At 40.0% G+C, this 17,437-nt stretch overlaps 1 protein-coding gene across 2 annotated transcripts in view; it reads left to right on the top strand.

Moving 5' to 3' along the window:
* Window positions 1-3,793: 3,793 nt before the first annotated feature.
* LOC119500253 (ephrin type-A receptor 6-like) overlaps window positions 3,794-17,437 on the top strand; it is a 190,256-nt gene continuing 176,612 nt past the window's right edge. The window contains exons 1-2 of one of the 2 annotated variants that reach the window (XM_037789902.1): window positions 3,794-4,489; window positions 16,220-16,284. In XM_037789902.1, the coding sequence (XP_037645830.1) occupies window positions 4,411-4,489; window positions 16,220-16,284 (144 nt within the window). In that variant the 5' untranslated portion in view covers window positions 3,794-4,410. The remainder of the gene's footprint in view (window positions 4,490-16,219; window positions 16,285-17,437) is intronic. The other variant, XM_037789903.1, reaches the window with a different exon arrangement.

Raw genomic sequence — 17,437 nt, 5'->3', positions numbered from 1 at the left:
ACATGCACACACAGCTGGCCCGTCTTGTCACTTCTGGCTGCAAAAACACTAGATGGTGACAGACAAAATGCCGAACTCGAGGCTTCAAAACGTCAATCAACAAACCACCTGGGTGACGTCACAGTGACTATGTCCACTTGAGTTTTATGTGCTAGAGGAAAAGGCAGGGGATTACTAAAGTCGTTGTGATTCATCCTCTGGGGAACATGAATGTCAGTACAACATCTCATGGCTATGTATCCAATAGTGGTTGAGGTATTTCAGTCTGAACTAAAGTGTTGGACCAACCAAACTATACATGACCAACATTGCCATAAAGCCAAAAATACTTGACCAATCACCATGCTGCAATAGCCCCAGGAAAAAATACATTGCTCCTATTAACAGTGTTAAAGGCATTTGGGGTGAAAATGTTCCTTTAGGCCTCAGTCTTTAACAGTTTGGATTCATGTGGGTTCAGTTCTGTATGGGCTGGCACTTCATCGTGATGAGGACATTAGCCAAGCTATTAGCGTTATAAAGTCTCATTGTCTCTGTCAGTTGTGCTGATGCGGTCTCGTTCCAGTTCTTTGCTTGTGATGAGTACAGATGGACGGAGCTTGTTCTCTCTGGACGCGGGTAATCATAGCTCACAGTTAGGCCCCCTGTACACTACAGTCACACCTCATTGACCAACATTACAGCAAAGGAAACCAAATCATTGCAGCGAAGGGGGCATTAGAGGACCTCTTCTCAACAGTTTGTCCTTTTTTCCTCATCATTCTCAGTTATCACCCTCTACAGGGGTGAGAGATGATTTACGTCATCGGTAATATGTTCTAGTTTGTATTTTTAGAAGTAGTATTAGTAGTAATAGCTTAAGAACTAGTAGATCATGTATTCATATTGGAAATAATAGTGGTCAAGGTAGCAGTAAAAGAAGAAGTTGATGTACTCATTACCAATATAGTGAAAATAAAGAATTCCAGGCAAACATTTGCTGACATGTAATAGGTTGCTGTTGAGGTATAAAGGCCCAAAATAGTGGCAAGTGTGAAAGTGCTAAGAATATTTAATTCTGTGTCCCCATCAATGACAAATCTAGTACACGCACTGTTACCACCAGTCTAAAATTTCTACATTTAGCCATCTTTTTATAGCTGCAATGCATCTGCCCGCTGACGTTAATAGCTTGATCCATTTGTGTGCGGCCTCCCTCCAGCTACAACAGACACAAACAGGCCGCTGTGGTCAATGTATTCTACTCTACAACCCTCCGTCCTCCAATGTGTTTGCACGTTGCGCCGCACAAAGTCGGTAGTCGGTTGGCAGCTTCTCTGCATTGTTTGGTGATTGGCTTGGAGGTAAGTGGGGGTGACGGATTGTGATGTTGATGTATTTACCTCCACTGTGCTGACAGGAAGCTGTTCCTATATGTCCTGATTGACTGGGTCTCATCACAGCAGCCAGCGTTGCTTTGTTTAACCCGGTCAGGTTGGGGAGGGTTTGCTTACTCGCTCGATGAGACGTCCATGAAGATGAGAAGAAGACCTTCCCTAATCTTGGCTGACATTGGCCGCTTGGCAAGCAGAGCAGCTCACTGGTGCACTGCAAATGGGTTTATATGTATATACGCTTCCTCTGAGACAAAGTTTCTTGTTTACACGTGTTGAACATCGGATGGCTGCTCCACATCAGCACTGTTGGTTGAATAGTTACTATCTGTAAAATAAAACTTTTTTCAGGAGATAACATTATAACACCACCTCCAAATAAATTAAGTTATTCCAATGACTACATCAGTTAAAACCTAATAGCTTACTTCTAGCTCTTTTTGCCAAGTAAAAAAAATAAAAAAGTATTTTTTTGTAATTAATAGTATTTGAAGTAGTTTGAAGTATTTTTTTTCTTTTAAATACTGGGTCAAGAAATAGAAATACCCAAACACATACACCTTTGGAATAACCCATTGCCCAAAACTATTCAGAACGCCCATCTATAGATGTGTATAAACAGTGGAATTCAGAAATGATTGGATATTATAAAACAGAATTCAGCACTTTTAATTCGGGAACAAAATAATAAATATAAAGTTAAATAGGGCCTACATATATATTTTTTTTAAGTATTTACAATTGAAAAAAATGGATAACAGAAATGTTTGACCTTGGAAAAAGAGTTTCTACTGAGATTGGTGAAATTCTCAATGTGTGGGTGAGGATGTTAAAAAGCATTATTTTGTTGTTTTTTTACATTTGACATTTGATTTCTTGAAGAAAGGAGTACTATGTGTATCATGTGGACTATTGTATTCAGACTCTTCTTCACTCAATACAAAAAAATATTTAAAAAAATATATTCCAATGACTACGAAATAAGTGTGATCAAATCACTGTCCCTAAGCAGGATATCAGTGCATTATGATTTTAAGTGAGGGATTCATTGGATGTTTTCAGTTGGACAGTTCACACTGAATTAATTGACTGTAGACTAATTTTGTTTATTTGCATGCAGCACTTCCAGGCTGCGAATCAAAAATGTGCCCATATCCCAATAAATCACTGTGCTGCCAATGGAAATTTCTATTATTCACAGTCGACTGGGAAGTCCCAGAATTTGTCTCTAGGACATCATCACCACAGTCTGTCTGATTTAGATGTATCTTCCCTTTAACTGCTGATAAAAGAGGCTGCAGGCAACAAAGTGTTATGCACATAATATATGTCTCAATGCATAAACCTGTATTTTAATTGACACACTGATTTTATAAAGGGGGTCAAAATTAAATATTAAAAGAAGAATGAATGCATTTTATTAAGTTTCATTGGTTGATTTAATTGCTATTTAATACACCAAACCATGTACAAGAAACGTATAATAACGTCCATATGTTACCACCCTGGAAACATTTGACATCCCACAGTAATTTGTCTCCAGGTGACATCATCACCACAGTCTGTCTGATTTAGATGTTCCTTCCCTTTAACTGCTTATAAAATAGGCTAATGTATGTCTCCATGCATAAACCTGTATTTAAATAGACACACTGATTTTATAAAAGGGGGTCAAAATTAAATTTTAAAACAAGAATGAATGCATTTTATTAAGTCTAATTGATCATTGATTTCAAGTACAGTTTAAATTGTTATTTAATTCACCATAACCATGTACAAGAAACGTATAATAACCTCCATATGTTACCACCCCTGTAGACTGTAGACTCATTTTGTTTATTTGCATGCAGCACTTCCAGGCTGTGAATCAAAAAATGTGCCAATATCCCAATAAATCACTGTGCTGCCAATGGAAATGTCTATTATTCACAGTTGATGTGGAAGTCCCAGAATTTGTCTCCAGATGACATCATCACCACAGTCTATCTGATTTAGATGTCTGTTCCCTTTAATTGCTGATAAAAGAGGCTGCAGGCCACAAAGTGTTACAGTAGATGCACATAATGTATGTCTCTATGCATTTTAATAGACACACTGATTTTATAAAGGGGGTCAAAATTAAATATTAAATCAAGAATGAATGCATTTTATTAAGTCTAATTGGTCATTGATTTCAAGTACAGTTAAAATTGTTATTTAATTCACCAAAAACCATGTACAAGAAACGTCTAAGAACCTCCATATGTTACCACCCTGGAAACATCAGTAACAGGCACTAACAGCATGTTCTCTCACATGGGAGTTCATCAGGGTGACGGTCAAAGTCACATCATCACACAGCTCTATATTTTACCATCCTGAGGTCCTTGTGGAGACATTTAGGAAGCTCTGCACTTGAACCAATGAGATACCACACACACACACACACAAACACACACATACAAGCCACAGCCTTGTCAGCTAACCCCCTCTAGTGCCGAGCATCCTGCACAGATGCGCACAGTCTCCCAGAGAGTGTAGCCGCCGCTTTCAGCTGCTGCTCCTCCGCTGCATCCCATCACTCCTCCTCCTCCTCCTCTTCCTCCGTTCACCGTCACCGTGTCGCTACTGCAGCGGACCGGACCGGACCGGGGCTGCAGACACCGGAGGATTTCTAAAGTCTGTCAAGCCCCCTGTGCGCTCCTGGAGACGCACTATTGATAGAGAGTATATCTTTGAAACCATGCACAACTGAAGTCCGTGGGAATTACGCAAAGTTGTTAGGAGCTAGAGGTGTTTCTCTCACCTGTCTGAACAATTTTTGATTGCACTTTCAAATATTTTCGCCACTTTATCCAAAAAAATCTGTCCTTTACCTCGCCATCGCCGCTGCCTCCTCCTCCAGGTAAAAGGGATGGATCTCCTTTTTCTCTCCTACCGGGACCGAATGTAAAGGACCAGTGGATCGGTGCTTGTTGGAGGATCCAGCTGCGCTTTTTTCACTCTCTTCGCTAGAAGTATACCTCGTATAAAGCCGGTGATAAATGTTGCAGCAGACATGAGTTTTGGAAACAGATTTGTCCTCGTTTCACTCTTTCTTGGAATTGTCCTCACGCGCTTGAGCCACTGCAACCAAGGTGAGTTCAATGATTCCCTCCTCAGATAACCTGAACTTGTTTATCCTCTATATACACTGACAATTTATTAAACCAACTCTTGCTGTGCTTTCCCACTTAATACCTCATTTCAATAATGTTCAATGTGGACACTGACATGCAGCACTGTTATCACTGTAAGAACCACGAGCATCCACAAAAGTAAGTTAGACCAATAAACTGATGACATCCCTGCAGCAGACCATCACTGAGAAAAGATCATGCACTACTGACTTAATCCCTCAGGGTCAGGTGACTTGATTTGTACCCGTAGGTAGATTTGTGTTGCAGCAAAAATAGAGGATGACATCCGTATTGACAATAAGGTAGAGCACCAGACAAAAGAAAGACATACCAAAAACATGACAAAGAGTACTCAGCAAAAAGAAAAGCAGGCCACAAGAACAATATAAAAAAAACACTGAAATATCAGGACAAAAAATACACAATAAATGAGAAAAGGGATAAACTTCCCATAGATATGTGCAAAAGCCATAAGTATGTGCAAAAGCTGCTAGGACTTATTTAAAGGGAGAAGCTGGAACTCAACAGATAGAGGATGAGAGTCAACGTGTGACACTGTTTGGGCTACATGCCGCACTGTTATCACTGCAAGAACCACTAGAATCCACAAAAAGTAAGTAGTTAAACCAATAATCTGATAACATCCCTGCAGCAAACCATCACTGAGAAAAAGATCCTGCACTACTAACATTCATGCAAGTGGTGCGCAAAAATAGAGAACTTTTTGTTTTGCATTTGTCTATATCTATCCTCTTTGATTTATTTGTGAAATAAAATATAAAATATAGCCTATTATTACTCTCTTAACAATCTCGAATTAAGCCTTCTGTTTGCACATAAATGCACTATGGGATTCAGACTTAAAGTTTATTATTTCCCAGGAGAGTTCAATGGATTGCCTCAGCTCTGTTTTTATCCCAACACTGAATCAGATAATAAAATGAAATACTGCTTTTTATGGAAATCAGCTGCTGAAGTGACAACCCGGAGGCTGCTTTAATTACACATTCTGCATAACACACACACACACAGACAGTAGACAGCAGAGCAGCCACATATTGAATCATTAAGTGGGTGACAGAGTGAGAATGTGTGTGCACAGTTTGAGTGTGTATGTTTTGTGTTTTGTGGGTGTTGCAGGATATTTTAGAAGCACAGTAAAAGGCTCTGAGCTGCCAAAGGTGCACTTATTCCGTGAGAGTGTGTGCATGTGTTAATGTACTTGTGTGTGCACTTTATCTTGCTCTTAAATGCACATGATGTCTGTATGTGTACGGTGTGAAAGTGTCACTGTGCACACACAGGGCATCGCTCCTGCATGTGTACTTCTTGTGCAATAGCTTGCACTCCACCTGCCTTTTTATATGATGCTCACATGTGTGTGGGTATGCATGGTCACACGCTTTTGTGCGTGTGTGTGTGTGTGTGTGTGTGTGTTCCTCAATGTGCACACACACATGCACTTGCAGCATCATTGAGGTTTAAAATAGTCTTATTGATTGTGCGGGACACAGCGGGATCTGCCCCCCCCAGGTTATATTTTATTGTTCTCTCAGTTCAATAAGAGCGATGCTACTCCCTGTCCTCCCAGACAGCTGCTACATAACAGCCTCACTCTGTGTTTTTCTCTGCCACAGATTGAATGATTGAACTGATGTCTGCTTTCTGTTGTACTTTAGTCTCTCATATTGACTGATCTGGGACTTCAGTGGCACAATCGCAAGTCGTTGTCGACCACAGAGCGGTGCGGCTCAGAATAGAAAAAGCCGATAATAACTCAGATGACAGAGGAAAGTGTCTCATTAGGTGCTGAAGCGTAAATGTTTCTCACTTTTCCACATCACGCTTGTTTCTCAATGTGTTGCTTTTGAATTAGCCAGAATCCTTTTAGGTTCCTGCTGTGTACGGTGGCTTGTCGAGGACAATTCAGTTCCAGCCACTTCATAACCATGAAAAGGAAAACATTGTTTTTTTCCTTCTCAGCTACAGTACACACTGTTATGAAGGTAGACTGGGGACAACACCATTACACGGAGGCGTTTTAGTGTAGTTTGATGCGTCTGAACACGGACAAACAGAACTCAAAAGATTGGGGATTTCACAGACAAAATTGGGCGAGATGTCAGCTGTTAGGAGAACAATGAAAACCAATCACCTTTTGCTTCTCGCCTGTGTGCTTCCTCTCACAGCAACACATCAGATAATCCCTCGCATCAACCCAACTGGGATTGCAGACAGTTATTAACAAAGCTTTACTCACTCACTGCCAAGTTTGAACAAGCCCGTTTCCCCCATCAGTAGATTTCCCATCATCTTTACTTTTATTAATCATTTTTTCCCCGTTTTCCTCCCCTGTGAAGTCGGCAGCAGCTATATTTATTATAATGAACATTCACAAATCTCATTTCGTAAGCTGATTTCTTGAGCCCTCGTAGATTTTTCCCGAGCAGAAGATTGCTCACACCCAGTAAATCGGGAGATGATGTCTTTGTTCCACACTTCTGACATTGTTCAGATTGTTGTTTTTTTTCCTGACAGAGAGATTCAGGCATGAAAAATCAAGAAAGCAATCCATCCTTGGAAATGGATGAGTCAGATCAAAGCGCCACATGTGAATGTTGTTTTCGTTGGTCAAATGCACACTGCTGGATCTTTGAAAGTTTGAAGCCAGTCAGCAACACATGGGAGGAAACTGTCGGCCGAGCTGCTTACGGTTACAGATTGCAAGACAAAAGAAACTCGCTATGAAATCATCATCAAAATAAAGCAGCTTTTTGCATTGATTTATGCAGACGGATGATTGAAGCTTTTGCTCTCACTGGCACGTCCCACAGAGCAACAAGATCACCATCACTGCTGCAGATGAAGCAGATATTCACCAGCAGTGTGCTGTCAGGGGAAATCAATCAATCAGTCAATCCAGAGCAGCTGCAAAAAATGTTAACGCTGCACCTTTGACTCGCACGCCACACTGTGTGTTTGTGTGCTGCGACCATGTGTGGACGTGGATTCCTATCACACTGGGAGATTCTTCAGATTTGTCTTCATATTTGTTCACAGGTGTGCGTGTACTGGTACGCTACGTTAAGGCTGTGAAATGTACTTTTATCCAAGTGAAAGTTGTTTCTACCTAAGTGGAGCACATGCAGCTACCTGTAATAAAAGGTGTTTCCACAAAGGTCCCTTGCATAGAGAGACTGAGATGACTCCAGGCTGGAGACTGTTCATTTTGTCCGGGCTCGGCCTCCTCAGAGGCGTTCCTGCATTAAGATAATGACTGTTGAGTTGTACTGTATGTGAGCTTTATGGCCACCTGGTGAGCAACATCCACTTCATACTATACACTTGAGGAAAATAACTCCTTGAAATGTCATTTTTATGAATAAGCTTTGGCATTAAATGGACCGTGCTGGTGGATGGTGCATATCTTAGCCAATTAACTACAAGTCGTATGTGTTTACCTGCATATGTAGTATATTAATGGTGACCATTATGCAAAACACAGACTTATACTATGAAGGCGTACACCCACACAGGTGTTTTTGCATATAATTAGACCTCCTCTGAGGACTGTGAGGACATGTAGAGACTGAGCTTGACTGACAAAGTCCCCAGTGCTCTTTTCTAGCTTTGTTCCACCAGTGAGGGCGGAGCTTTATCCCTTTATCATCCTTATTGGTTCACAGAGTTTGGAGACCTCATGTAATTCTCAGCATAGCTCCACCCAACTTCAACCTTAGCACAGGTCTAATTAGCCCAAATAAGTGAAAACACCTATTGCAGGGCCTTTAAAGGTGCAGTGTGTAGGATCTGGCAGAATTTAAGTGAGGTGGCAGATTGTAACCAACTGAAACTTTTCTCTTATGTGCCAAGTGTGTAGGAGGATAAGAAAACGTGAAAATGCAAAAAACACCCTTTCAGGCTCCATGAAGAGGACCCGCTCCGTATGTAGATCTAAGGGAACGAAAATACAATGATTCTTATTTTCAGATGATTATACACTCAAGAAAATATACTTTAAGAGGACCTATTATGCTTATTTTCAGGTGCCTACTTGTATTTTAGGTTGTTACTAGAACCCCCCCTGGAGCAGTGTTTCTGTGGGGGATAGTAACTCTTTTTGGCGTGGAATATGGGCTTTGTAACTTTGCAGATCTTTTACATGCACAAAAAACTACATAACACATTAAAGGAAAGGGGAAACGCACAAAAGCATAATAGGTCCCCTTTAATATTATATTATATTTCTGCCAATAGATCCCCCTAAATGTTACAAATTGGTCCTTTAAGTAACGAATGACTTTTACAGTTTGGGAAAAATATCAAATGATAAAAATGTAACTTTTATCATGTGGTATCATGTGGCAGGGAGTTGATTACAGTTGTGCATTTATTGTTTATTATAGCATCTGGCATAGTAGGAAATAATTTTACAAACTTGTGTCATGCTTTGAAAAAGGGTCAGAAATGTTATGGGAACATTGTGAAGTATCTGCAAGTAAGTGTTTCAATAAATTAAATATGTGCAAAAAAAGATTTGTACATTTCTGTATGCAATTTTTGAAAACATTTTTTAAAAAGTATTCTTACTTGTGAGTAATTGGGAGAACAGGGTTGGCTGTCACATTCATTGGATCTCACTCCTTAGAGGGCGCTGTTAAAAATGTTGATGCTGACATTTTCAGATTTGGGGTCAGAGGTCACCCACATTCATTTCAAGAGTAAACACTGGACATTAAGGTGAGAGGACTTTTAGTGTTTTTTATGTCAAAATGTAAATATTCAGCTCTTCTGTGCTTCTTCACGATGGGTTTATAATAAAACAAACATTACCATTATAAAGAATGAAGGGAGAGCTAGTTTAACTAGGGTTTGTTTTATTATCTAGGCTACAACAAATGTGGTTTTTACCTTAGTTGCTTGCAAAAAAATCCCTGTTGGGGATACTTGTCACAATCTCTTCAAGGTTGGATGTGAGTGACTGACAAAAGGAGGAGTTGAGTGTTAATATAGGCCTACAATGATAAAAAAAAATGCACTTAGAGGGATGATTTCTCCGGTTTATGTTCTCTTGATGCAGGAGATGTTAGGTTGTCAATGGAATTAAATTTTTGAAATTAACTTTTAAGATTGCCTCCATTTTTAAAACATTTTCTCCATTAAAATAAAATAGGGACAACCCCATAGTGTGTGAAAACCAACCCCACAATGGGGATAAATCACAAGTGCACAAGACCTATTTGAGAGTCCTTATCTTTTGAAGAAAATAAGCTTAAGCAGAGTCAGGTCACTCCATTCCTACTTGACACTTTAGGCTTCCATTATACATTGAAAGGGAATCTATTACAATTTTTGAGGGATTCAATTTTAAGTAAAACGTGTGATGACCAACCCCATTCTCCCATACTCTGTGGGTATATGTATATATTGTATAACACTGCTGTTGCACTCTGTGGGCACTTCTAGCTGTGCCCTAATCAGTGACATCACTGATTGATGTGCGGCCAGAACCGCAACATACTTATACTCCACATTGTAGCAGCAGTGCTTCAGTGTTGAATGGCCGATTCACATGATATTAGCATGAATCCCCTTCACTAATGTCTCATTTAAAAACACTTACAGCCTATATCAGATTTAATCAACCACATTCGAAGATTTGCTCTGCTGCCATGTGTTACGTTGTTGATTGTTTGATCTTGGTGGGGTGTGGAGAGCGTGTTGAAAATCGTGTCATGCCTGTCAGGTTGCCTCTGCTATGGATAGTCTTCCATTTCACAGCATATCATCCCCCTGTGTTGAGAGCCCATCGCTTTGTTTACACCACTAAATGACAGTGTGCAATCCTCACTTAAATACTCACCAAAATCAATTTTCACGAGTCTCTGTTCATCAAATGCTGTTGTTTGTCTTTCTTGCTGTTTACCGGAATGGGTACGTAGGGAGCTTGCAAATTAAAAGCTTTTGTTCAGAGGTAAGGCTTGCTTTGCTTTTTGAACCATAGGCGGAAAAAAAAAATTCTACTGCATACAAAAAATGTTTCATTAATCTTTCACCACAACAGAAACCAGTGTGCTGCTATAAGCAAATGCATGACTACATGAAGATGTACACACCTGTAGACAGCCAGTATCATTGTTGACTGAATACTCAAACGGCTCCCAGTTCTAATTTGCATGATGTAACACTGGTTGAGACTGTATGCCTTTGGGTCTTTTGTTTGGGCTGTAGTTATTTTGAGGTGTTTGTGTGGCCTGAGAAGGCTGTAGGCCAGACAGGAGATGTCATCATTCTACTGGAGCTCCATATATTTATGAGTCGGCCAGCTCGTGTTCTATTTATATCGAACCAGTGGAAGTCCCAGAGGACCCTCGGCTCCAGGCAGCGTCTGTGGGTGCCTCGCTGAGAGATAACTCTATGGGGGATAGAGGGAGAGGGAGAGAGAGAGAGAGGATGGATGGTTATGTACATGCAGGCAGTTTTACTGTACACTGCTCAGTAGACATTTACCCAAACTACAATACACACACACGGTCAAGTAAAAGTGCACACACAAATATGTACTAACATGTGCACATGAATACACATGCACACCTGGCGGCAACCTATGGTTTTGAAAAGTGAAGCCAATGTTGAAGTGCCTCAAACTTTAATTATTTCTAATAGCCAGCAGGGGGCGACTCCTCTGGTAGTAAAAAGAAGTCTGATTTTATATAAGTCTATGAGAAAATGAGCCTACTTCTCACTTGATTTATTACCTCAGTAAACATTGTAAACATGAATTTATGGTCTCAATCGCTAGTTTCAAGTCTTCTTCAATACAGCATGATGTTCATTTGGTAAATTATGGTCCCGTTTAGAGTCTAATAGACCATAAAGCAGGGGATGCTTTATAGCGTGGCTACCTTGTGATTGATAGGTTGCCACCACGGCGTTGTCCGATCTGGGTATTGTCTGTGTTTTTGTCTCAGAACTTTAACTCTTTCACAGTGTGTTTTCAGTAGACAAAAATGTCTTATCAAGCATTTGGTTGTTCTTAGCTCCACCCTCTTGTGTCACATCTGGTTGCAAAAAGCCAAGATGGCGATGGCCAGAACGCCAAACTCAAGGCTTAAAAACAGCAGGCCACAAAACAATGGGTGACGTCACGATGACTACATCCACAATACTGTTATCTGGAAACCATGTAACTACATTTTGTATTATAAAATATGTTTATTAATGAATAAATAGGTCAGTTTCTGTTGTCAGGTCACACCTGTAACTCCTGTAATGTCAGTTCAAAGTAGTGTTTTATTCCAAACATGTTTTGTCTTTTGTACTAATCAAGCACTTCTGTACTGTAACATTAAGATATACAGTATGGAGCGTTGTACAAGTTGTACAGCGAATAAACACCTCATACAACTTTTCCATCAAGACTATTTTTCTTAGCTCTTACAAAGTTCGAAACACAAGGTTTTGACCCAACAGTGCAATGTTCCCTGCTGGATATTTCTCCACGCTGCCTCCTAATGTACATCAGCTGTGTCTTTATTTATGGCAAAGTGAAGTGTGAAACTGCTCACTGCAGTGAGCGACACGGCCAATTCTCAGTAATTAAGCCGTCCTCTGGGGTCTGTGCTGCTTACCTGCCCACAGTAGCCTAATGGTGTCCATTAACACCATTGGCATTGCCAGCTAGTCCTCCAGCCTGGCACTGGCACTGACATGGCACAGACCCGGCATTGGTGGGCAGAAAAAGACACTGGAACTGATCCAAAACCAGCCAACATGGAGGAAATATTAAACTAAGCTAGCAGAGCAGAGAGGACATGATTGGAAGAAGAGTATGAAATGATCAGCGTGGAGACTTCCCTTGCTGTGCTGGACAGGATGGTCAATTAATAGAATAATCTGCTACGTTTTCATATAAATCAATGTCCATTTTCTCCAATTTAGCTCAGATAGATATAACAGAACAGGATTCATTAAATGCTTTGTGTTTGCTTTTAGTATGAAATATCATCTGGTGTACATGATTTGATTTACTTAATGCTTTCAATTTGTCTGAACAGAGGAAGAACTGGGTAGGTAGCATGACCAGTGATGTCACGATGGTCTGACAAAGAAAAAAACACTGCCTACTGAAATTCAGACTTTCTCAACAAAAAACTAGAAGGGCACTCATAGCGTGCACACCTCCGCCAAGGCCAAATGCCTTATCTTGCAGTGTTAACGAAATTAAAAAGTAACGTGTGTAGCCGCCCCATGATTTGGATATGCTCCAAAATTTAAAGAGGACCTATTATGCTCATTTTCAGGTGCATACTTGTATTTTGGGTTTCTATTAGAACATGTTTACATACTTTAATGATAAAAAAATGCTATACTTTTCTCATGCTGGCTGTGCTGCGGCACCTCTTTTCACCCTCTGTCTGAAACGCTCTGTTTGAGCTCCTGCTCTGATTGGTCAGCTGGCCCACTCTGTTGTGATTGGTCAACCGAACCAAACTCTTCAGACTCCACTCCAACTCCACTCTAATTAACTTTGTTTGAGGGTCCGTGAAACTAGCCGCTATAGGAAGGTATTATGTGTTAAATGTGTTACTTAGTGACATCATCATGTTACGGAAGAAAAGGCAGGATTTCAAGCAAGGCATTTCAGGCAGTTCACGAGCAGTGTTTCTGTGGGGGAGAGTAACTCCCTTTGGCGTGGACTTTAGGCTTTGTGACATTGCAGACCTTTTACATGCACAAAAAAATAATATAACACACTAAAGGAAATGTAAAAGAACAAAAGTATAATAGTTCCTCTTTAATGAATGGGTTCTTCCTTGGCCTATGCGACATCCTTCCAATAAGTTTCATGGAAATTGGGCCAGTAGTTTTTCCGTAATCCTGCTGACAAACAGACAGACAAACAAACTGAAGTGAAAACATAACCTCCTTGGCGGAGGTAATAAGAGGAGTAAAATGTTTTATGTTGGTCCTTCTGATGGGATTTGTGAAGCGCTGAAAGTTCACAGCAATTCCCCTCGATAGCATTTTTGTGTCCCACCATGATTTTCTAAATTTTGTTTCAGAGGTCGACCCAAAAAGTAATCAAATCCTGGGGTAAATGCATTCTGAAAATGGATGAATTTACAGCCCCTAAATATCATAATAACATTTATCAGAAACCTTAGTCAAAATATATCCGTACTGATCAAAATGCATATAGGGCAAGCCTTAGATACGACTAGTAAACTGTCAAATACCGTATGTCTCTGCACAGCGTGTCTGTCTCTCTTTTTCTGTGTCCTCCCTTTTGCTCAGTGAATCTGATTTTACCAATCCCCAGCTGTCAGTCATGCACACAGCATATGGATTTTTACAGATGACATTTCTATAATGCTAGCTTGAAATCTTAGGGAGAACACATTTCTCTCTCCTTAAAAACCTCAAGTTAACCGAGGTTCCTGGAAGCACACATAGCCATTATGCTTTAGAATACATTGTCTGGCACACCAGGAGTTCCCACTCCATTAACATGACCTCAGCAGCTCATTGCTTTTACCTCTCCTTGCATATGTCAATGGATTTTTGGTTGGTGAGGCAATAAGGCCAGAGTGCATAAAAATGTGTACTAAGTAGTAAAATAAGGATATATATATATATATATATATATACTGTATTGTATATTAGCAATGGATTAAATGTTTTAACATTTAGCTCATTATAGCAGCAGCAATTCATTATTAGTTGTATGATATTTTACATCATCATATTAGCATGAGAAATCATTGTCTGTCAGTTCATATATGAACAGGTTATATTACATTTTTGACAATTTCTTTAATGATATTTTGTAAATCAGTTGAAGATACAAAATTTGTTGCAGAGCACCTCACAAGAATTTCCTTTCTTCCACACTGACGCTGTCAGATCTGTATTTTTGGCCTCTGTTTTGTTTGTTGACTCTGACAACACGCCGGTCCCACATCCTGGATGGTTTTCTTAACTCTTGGATGTCGTGATACATCCGTTTGGCTCGATCCAAAACAGGTGTTACATTGTGTCACTGCAGCGTGTCCTGTAGCAGCTCTCTGGGAGACGAGTGGAAGTAGAGGAGCATTTAGTTGTGTATGACAGACGCATACATGCACACACAATGAAAACCTCAGTGAGCAGATGCTTGGACAATCTCTGTCAACCACGCTCCATCAGAGGTGTACTGGCTCATAACTGGAGAGGAGACGCATTCAGAAATGTCCCTTCTCCCTTTATGCTTGCCTTGATCTTGTCAGAGTACATTCACAGATATAAATATCACTTTTCTTCTGCCTTGACATTGTAATTCGCAAATGATAATACTAAAGCATTGAAACTATTACCTCCTTTGATGCACATTCAGCTCTAATAACTATCTATCCCAAAGCAATGATGTTAATGGAGATTTATTCAGGAATTATTGTCACTGATAGAAATTTGTGTTGGCATAATGAGCCCCCCAAGGACCACTTACAGAGCTATAAGTGGACATTCGTGACTGACTGACACTTTAAACTCTGTCGTTATCCAAGTAGAAAAATACACTCTGATTTGTCAGAAATCAGTGTCACTATAAAGCGTGTGGGATCCACAGCTTGACATTTAAGGTCTAAGTCAATGGCTGCTCAAGGACAAGTTTAAAGATGAGATTTTTGGCGACTGATTTTTGATGACTCATAGCGTGTGAGAGAAATGATTGGCTTTAACCAAGCCTCTCGAGTCTAGTGTTGTTTTTCTGCCAGCTATCACTCTCTCCCTGAATACCAATTGCTTTCTTATACCCACTTCATGATGCAGTGCATCTACACATAATTAGGAGCTAACTGTATTTTCACACATACTGTGCATTTGACAAGGTGACTGGATGGGCTCCATGTAATATTTATGGGTTGTGAAAATGAAATATCTACTGTCTATTCCCTAATGTTGTCGCAAGTGTAGGTAAAAGCATTTTTTTAATTTAGTGGCGTCATGCTGGCATCACACTGAATGTAAACTCAGGAAGCCATGTCTGCTCCTTTTCACTGTAGATCACTTGTCGCTGGGAGAGACACTTTCCTCCTGAATTATTAAATCTACTGTCCTTGAGAACAAGACAAAATATTGTCAAGGATGGCAATATTTTCCAGGGTGAAATTGCTTTGCTTTTTAACACTACCAGGAAGGTTAGAGTCAACTGACAATGATATTATTTTGCTGCACAGATTAATATATTAATCTCTGGGAAAATGCAATACCAAGGCTCTAATTTGCATACCTAAAGTCGTGATTAATATTTAGCATAATGAAACACATATTCTCATGGCATAAGAAGAGATGAGGATCCCTGATTATATCTCTTGAACAGGCTCAGTTATAGGCAGAAGAAAAGCATATTGTTGTTAGTGATGGGAGAAAGCGAAGGCGGGGGAGGGAATGGACTGTTGACAGCAATCTGACTGTAATCCATCAGTCCCCAAATTGTGTCACAAGTGGCAAAAATGTTGCTCCCACTGTATACGCCGCCACGCTCATAAATATTCATCTGAGAAACTCATTCCTGTTAATACAAAAAAAATGTCTAAATGGACACGTTTATGACTGATATTTCAATTTCCAGTGTGAAAATAGGACTTTTTGTGTGTTGACAGATTGCTAATGGTTGTATTTTCCTCTCGCCTCTTTTTCCCATTTCAGTTGTGCTGCTGGATACGACGTCTGTGCTTGGAGAGCTTGGATGGAAGACATATCCTATAAACGGGGTAAGGAGGGAAACTCTTCTCCCAATTATTGCCTTCGGTCTTACTGTCCAGTGTGCCTTGTTCAAAATGCAAGACCGTTTCTGCATCAATGAGATCAATTATATTGATTGTAACAGGTCAGAGTGGGTAGCAGTGATCTGTTTCGTATTCACATCCCTGTTTTTGTTCAGAGCCCTTTATCTACATAGGAAATACTGTAACTTGGAGACAGATAATGAGCCAAGGTCTCTAAGGAAGTTTCCCTTATGCTGTTCAATCTTCTCCTACCAATTGTGTGTGTCCCTTTAGGGACACAGAAATATTTACTATTTAAATGTTAGCTAAAGGAAAGAGTATATAGAGTGGCGATCAGTCAAAGCCATGCTCACAAAGCTAACTGCAAAAACGTAGTGTTCTCCATTTCACCTCTCTTTGCCTCTCACTTACTAGAGAAACTGCATATCCTGTACTTTTTTCTGCATTTTGGCCAGTCAACTACCCAAAAGGGTATTCCCATTTTGTTCTGGCAGAAAGTGTCTCCAGCTCCCCAACAGTACATTTTCCGTCTGAAAATAAAAACTTTGGAAACGGCCGCGAGTGCCAAACTGAAGGTATCATAATAATGAAATATAGATGTGCTGACACCAAACTGTAACATCTTCAGATCAAAACCTTTATGTTGCATCAAAACCTCTCTGCGCTGTCTGGATACCTGAGGGATTGATTGAAAATGTCTTCTCGTTATATAGTGAGCAACAAATGCAGAATTGGCCGACTTCCACCTCTTTGTTCACCTCCATTGTCCTGGTTCTGTCCATTTAAGATAGAGACTGATTACGCGACAGAGGCAAAGGCTATACAAATGTGTCCATACAACTCTGACTATGTTCAGTCCTTGTTTCAGCGTGTTTAACTCTCGATTTTCCCAGAATATAAGGGTAACCAATCCATTTTATTGTCTGTTTTATTGTCAGGAAAATGCCTGGGGCTTTAACCTTCTTTTATGTAGTGTCTTTCAAAATGTCAAGTGCTTTACTCAATGAGGTTACTGCTTGTGGTTGCAATTTCGATCTGTGTCATATCTTATCAGTTGTGATCTCTCATGACATAATAGAGATTAATTAGTAAGTCTGTTGAGGAGAACAATCGTGTTTCGAATTTTTCTGTAAGCAGT

The sequence above is a fragment of the Sebastes umbrosus genome, chromosome 13 (genome assembly GCF_015220745.1).
Source record: "Sebastes umbrosus isolate fSebUmb1 chromosome 13, fSebUmb1.pri, whole genome shotgun sequence".
In the NCBI taxonomy this organism is placed as follows: domain Eukaryota; kingdom Metazoa; phylum Chordata; class Actinopteri; order Perciformes; family Sebastidae; genus Sebastes; species Sebastes umbrosus.
Note: the sequence above shows the minus strand (reverse complement) of the source record. Positions and strands in the feature narration are given on the sequence as shown.